The 6000-nt window shown below is 50.4% G+C and overlaps 1 protein-coding gene across 5 annotated transcripts in view; it reads left to right on the top strand.

Moving 5' to 3' along the window:
* Positions 1-1529: 1529 nt before the first annotated feature.
* The window catches only part of RMND5A (required for meiotic nuclear division 5 homolog A), a 64986-nt gene continuing 60515 nt past the window's right edge, over positions 1530-6000 (top strand). For 2 of the 5 annotated variants that reach the window (XM_064572231.1, XM_064572230.1), the window contains exon 1: positions 1540-2216. In XM_064572231.1, the coding sequence (XP_064428301.1) occupies positions 2075-2216 (142 nt within the window). In that variant the 5' untranslated portion in view covers positions 1540-2074. Of the gene's footprint in view, positions 2217-2384; positions 2536-6000 lie in introns of those variants that run through there. The other 3 variants (XM_064572233.1, XM_045884590.3, XM_064572232.1) reach the window with 3 other exon arrangements.

Genomic DNA, 6000 nt, shown 5'->3' with positions numbered 1-6000 from the left:
TAGACCAACGTGATTCCATTTTAGGCTGCCATCTCAGATTTACTTATGGGAACAGACAACTAACAACCAGCATTTATCATACGGCTATTCCCTGCTTACTCTGAGTGTTTACATGTATTATCTCACTTAATTTCCCAAGAAGCCAATGAAATATTATTAATTGCAATTATTTCCAAATTACAAAAAGGGAAATTGAGACTCAAAAAGATTTCGCCTTAATTAAAAAAAAAATTGCCTACTATGTTGCCAGGCACCGTTCTTGGGCAGAGAATTAGACAAAGGCTTGCCTTTATGGAGATTTACTGAAGAGGTGCAGGCTGAAAAGTAAACGAAAAATTAACCAGATCACTTCAGCTTTTAATAAATGGTGTGAAAATAAGAAAACTGGTGATACGGTTGATATAATTATGATAAATACGACACAACACTGGAGGAGTGAGGCAAGGTGGAAACTCTCTTAGTGTGGTCAGGGGAGGGCCCTCTGAGGGGGCAAGTGAGCTGAGAAGTTTAGGGTGAGAAAGGTGGACGGGTTTTCCAGGCCAACGAAAAAAAGCTAAGTGCAGACGCCGTGAGGCAATTACTAATGTGGCTTTTGGAAGAAAGCTAACATTAGCGCAACTGCAGCTTAGTGAGCAAGGGGATATGGGCCAAGGTTGGAGGCACCACGGCAGTCCGGGAAGAATTTACGCAGAGGAGGTAACTCAATTCGTATCAATGGAATAAGGCGCCCGAGAGCAGGGGCAGGCTGTGCCGCTCCTCCCACGCGGGTTTCCATTGCGTGAAGCTGCCCGCACACGGCGCAGAGAGGAGCTACCTGTCGGGAGAGGTTCCAAGCCCCGGAGCCAAGGAGCTGAGGCCCGCGGGGGGTGGGGTGTGTGACCTCCCCGCGGCACCAGCGTCCCGGCAGCACCCACGGCCGCGCGGGACTCTTCCCCGCGCCGACTCCGCGCAGCTACCGAGCAGCCCTCCTCCCCCGCCCTCCAGCATCGCCCCCGCCTGGCTTCTTGTCAGCGACCTCCGCCCGCCGCACTACCGGCCCCGCCCCGCCCCGCCCCGCCGGGCTTGGTTTTTCGTCCGGGGCGGCAAGTCCGTCTTCCAAAACTTCGGAACGACAGTAGCCCTAGGAGTAATGGGGAGATGACATAAATTGTGACCAGGGCGAACTCCTGTAGAAAACAGACCTTTTAGTCTCTGCCTTGTTTTCCCTCATGGCTTTCCAGAAATAACTTGCTTCCCACGATGCACTCTAAGTCACCCCCTCCAACAGCGAGACTATTGGTTTGGCCCCTATACTCCGATTGGCTGAAGGTTTACGCCTCGGTCAGGGATTGGAGAACGTTGGCTCCTTACGTATTCCCCGCGCCCATTGGTTCTTTTTCCCCTTTTCTGGGCGGAGTGGTTAGGGACGGTTTCCACCCTCTTGTTTACGGGGAGCGTAGTTGTAGCGCTCTCTGAGCGCCGGGGCTGTCTCCGAAGTTCCCTATTTAGCTCCTCGGACCAATTGGGTTCTTGCTCCACCCTCGCCCTCTCCCTTGCACGCTTCCCGCGTGGTACTGCCCACACCTTTAGAGCGGCGGCGCGAGCGGACGCTCGTCGCGTTCCTCCGCCCGCATTCGCCAGGCTGCTCCCCCTCGAGGGTGCGCTTGGTACGGCCCGCGCCGCCTCTTTCCCTTGCTGGGGTGGCTGCCCCCCCCTCGGGTCGGCGGCGCTTGGTGCCGCCCGGGAGAACCAGGTCATCGGTCGGTTCCCGTGAAAACAAAAACAATCGGCGGCGCCGCCGCGGGCAGCCGAACGCGGCGAGTGAGGACCAGGGGTGCGGGACCGGGTGGGGAGAGCGAGCGGGAGCGGCGGCGAGTATCCGGGGGCCGGGGGGCCATGGGGCAGGCGGGCACGGGCTGCGCGGGACTCCCCCGGCGCCGCGGCTAGCACGCCCGCTCTCTCGCCCGCCTCAGCCGCCCGCGCCGCCCGCCTGGGGGACGAGGAGCAGGACGCGGCCTCGGCCGGGCCCGGGCCGAACGGCTGCGGACACCCGGGCGCCAGGGAGCCGAGCGCCGCCGTCGCCGCCGCCTCCGGGATGGATCAGTGCGTGACGGTGGAGCGCGAGCTGGAGAAGGTGCTGCACAAGTTCTCGGGCTACGGGCAGCTGTGCGAGCGCGGCCTGGAGGAGCTCATCGACTATACGGGCGGCCTCAAGCACGAGATCCTGCAGAGCCACGGTAGGGCGGCCCGGGTGGGCGCGCGGGGCAGGGCCCGGCCCCTTGGGCCACGGCGGGCCAGGAGGGGTGTCCCGGCGCCTCCCCCACCCACCCCAGCCCTCTGTGACTTTTCTTCCTCGCGATTTGCCTCGAACCTGCCCCGACTTCGTTGTCAATTAAGAGTGAGCGCGATCCACCCGGAAACCCAGCCCGGAACCACGGGTTCCAGCCGGGTTAAACATGTGTGGGGGCCGGTCCGTGGCACCTGCAAACTGCCGCCGTCCCGGGGTGGGCGCCCCCCGCTCCCGACCCCGTGCTTTCTGGTCCCTGCGGGCTGAAGGTGCGCTGATTGCGTTGGACCGAGGGTCTGGGTGATAAGAGGGTCAGTGCAGGAAGCCCCTTCTTCCTCTCCTGCCCCAGATCCTTGGCCCGGGGACTTACTTTCCAAGTCTTTCTTTTTTCTTCTTTCTGTTCTTTTTTTTTAAATTAGAAAGTCGAGTGTTATTCTTAGCTGTGGGTTAGCAGAACAGCCGCTGCTGCAACTTCACGATTTGCTGCTGTGTGGAAGCAGCTCTTCTTCAACGTCGCAGCAGCGCAGACGATTCCTAGGAAACGAGCTCAATCAAATTGTTCGGCTCTCCTTGTAGCCTGAGGAAGAACAGGCAACTTTCCTGAAGCAAATTGTGGCACAAGTAGTTAGTTACTTGCCTTACCTGGCCAAGTTTTTACTTGCTTTCCTTTCAGAAGACAGATTTTCTATGGTAGAATGTTTTACCTAGATTATTTCATTATTGCCCTAGGATCCGGGGGCAGATACTTTGCCGAAGTTAACTTGTGGAAGCTGGTTGAGAAGGGGTTTTGGTTTTGGTTTTTTAGTAACAGGTTAAGGTCTGGTGTCCTTAGACTGACATATTCATAGTGGTGATTCCTTCTGGTCAAGAAAGAAATGACTTTATTTAATGGATTCATTCAAGAGTTTGAAGGAGCCTTCTCAATCCCTAGGCTGAACAGCAGTTTATGGAAAGGAAAGTTTGGTAGCTGAGGTGAAATGCGGATACTTGGGCAGGTGAGGTGAAGGCAGTGGCGCCATCTGAGCTTCTCCCCTCTTCCACCTTTCTTTTCAGACTCCTTTCAGTGGGGAGTAAGTGCTAGCCCGTGATAAGGGAGTCTTAAAACATCTTATTCTGAACATGGCAGTCACTTTTGAACTCGGGAGAAGAAGCAAGCCTGCAACCATAATACGAAAAGGAGTTAGAATATTAATATGGAAAAATAAACAGACATAGATGGCTGCTTGGGAAGGGGAAGTGGAGGTGGAGTTGGGTGGGAATCCTGGGAAGGCTCTGGTGAATTGGGTTTTTGGACATGCGGGATAAAGCTGAAGGGCTGATGAAGACAGAGCCAAGGGCTAATGTGTACTGTTGGCTAAAGATGCAGTTAGACTTGGGGGGGAAAGTAAGGTCTCAGATGGTTTCTTAGTATCATTTCTACCGAGGAGACTGAAGGAGGTCACGTAGGCTGCAGGGAAGAAAGATTGTAGGGTCCACCCGCACCTTGAACTCCTCTTGGAGAGTGGAGGGCCATGGAGGAGCCAAAAGAAACAGAAAAGGCAGGAGCTTAGAAAAAGAGAAGTTGGTCAGCTGGTATTTGGCTGTTGGGAGTCAGTGACCGTCTGCTTGCAGCTTCATAGAGTTAAAATAAACTAGATTAGTGGGGATTAAGAAAAATATGCAAACTGAAGTGTAAGAAGGCCCAAGGCTGTTTAAGTACAAGGGTGGGAGGTGCGTGTGTCTGTGTCCCTCTGTCTCTGCCTGCCCACCCGCCCATCCGTTCCAGGAAATCTATGTCTTGTTCAAGGCTGAAAGGAAAAGAATGAGTGAAGGGTCTAGACTTGGAGAGGTGGAAGGAGCATTTCCTTTTTAAGGACCAGGTCAGAGATTGAGGGGTTGGATAGGCAGAATTTGAGAGAGAAGATGGAAAGTAAAATACCTTCCTATAAGAGGGAGGGGGGTATTAGTTGATGGGGGAGTGTGATTGCAAGCCTCGTTTTAGGGAATTTGGGGCCCATCTCAGATGGATAAAATAATTGCCAGAAATTGCTGAAGTACTAGTTTGCTTTAGACAAATTGTTTTTTGCTTGGTATCGGGGAACTTTGCAAGGAATGTATGGTGTGAGGGTATTAGCCACAGATAATGCCATGCTATTCAAATGGTCTGACTTGGTGAATTGCATGTGTTCCTTTCTCAGCCTCCTATTTTTTACCTTCTTGTCTACCAAATTGCAGTTTGATATTGGTATTTCTTTGATTTTCTTTAATTCTTTAATAATAGGATTAAGTGACTAAAGGCAGTTATGAAACATGAAAGAAAAATAAATACCGCAAGTGCCGGGTCTAGTTTCCAAAGTAAACTCTTTTTTCTAATGGTGTCTTATGTGTGGAGGCAAACATCATGCTTTGGTATCTTGGTTATGGTAATTTTCAAAGCAGATAATTTCTAATGTTCTTTGCCAGCGATGATGTGGATATTACATTTGTATCTTAAATATACCCTTCCTAAAGTTATGCCTACTGAAATCTGAGTTTGGAACTCCACTTTCAAGTTTGAATGTACTTGTTTGGGCAATTGATCTTGTGGGCTCCTGTGACTTGAGAGAGGAGCTCCAACTGGGACCATCTGTCAGGGCTTTGGATCTCATTCTCTGGGGTTATTTGTGGTAATATTCTTGTAAGAATGTGATGTGAATAAAGTAGAATCTTGGGAACCGTATAGATCCCCCAACATGGCATCATACCATGGTGAGTAACTGCCTGATTCGGAAGTATCTTTTTAGCTAGGGTCAGGGGATCAGTTCAGTTTTTGAGGATGATTTATATTTCCTTATGTTTAAGTATCTTTGTTCTAAAGTGAGTGAACAACTATACTAAATGAGGACAGTTAGAATAGTTTGTGGTGGAAACATCATACGTAAATGAAGATTAGTAAGCCCATTGACAACCCATATCCACTCTCACCACTTTTATTCCAGATTGTGAAACTGCCCAAAGGGGGCTAGCCTGGCAGCTGGCTTGGAAGTAGTCCTGCAGTGAGCCCTAACATTTCTTTCATCGGCTCTAAATTGCCTCTATATAGCCTGAAATTCTTTCATATAAACTTTCCCTAGTTATTTCATTTAAAATGTATTTTTCTTAATTCACTTATCTTTGGGAGAATAAAGGTGATGTGGATGGTCACTTACACCTGGTGGATTAGTTGATACTCTGCCATTTAATCCACCTCTAACCAACTCCAGCCTGGGAAAAGGAAAATCTTTTTTTTACGTTAATTTATTTTTTTAGTGGGCGTGAGGCCAAAGGCAGAGGAGTACTTTCAGAGTAGAAGGCTCTGACTGAAGGCCCCAATTGATACGTGCGGGCTTTGACTAGGTCACAGCCGGCCATGCAGTTGTTGGTGGTTGAGGGGCAGCATAGCAGTAACAGAAGAGCGAAGGGGCAGTAAAGAATCACACAGAATACTAAAAAGAAGTTCTGTTGAAGCCTGATTCATTCCTCTTCTGGTGACTGACTTAAAGGCTTTCTTTAGGTCCAAGAACTGCCTGGGAAACCTTAGGGTGGTAGATTGGATGATGGATGGGAGAGTGATCCAGAGCCTGCTGAGTGAGGTATCTGAGGTAAAAGGGATTAGAGATGACTGTTCACAGCAGATGAAAGGTCTGTGCTGAGGTGTTTGGGCTGGGAAAGGAATACCTTTTTTTTTTTTATATATATAATTTTATTATGTTATGTTAATCACCATACATTACATC

The sequence above is a fragment of the Mirounga angustirostris genome, unplaced genomic scaffold (genome assembly GCF_029215605.1).
Source record: "Mirounga angustirostris isolate CCGP_5_RB_7025 unplaced genomic scaffold, mMirAng1.0.hap1 SCAF_10, whole genome shotgun sequence".
Classification (NCBI taxonomy): Eukaryota; Metazoa; Chordata; class Mammalia; order Carnivora; family Phocidae; genus Mirounga; species Mirounga angustirostris.
This window is presented reverse-complemented; position numbering and strand designations above follow the sequence as displayed.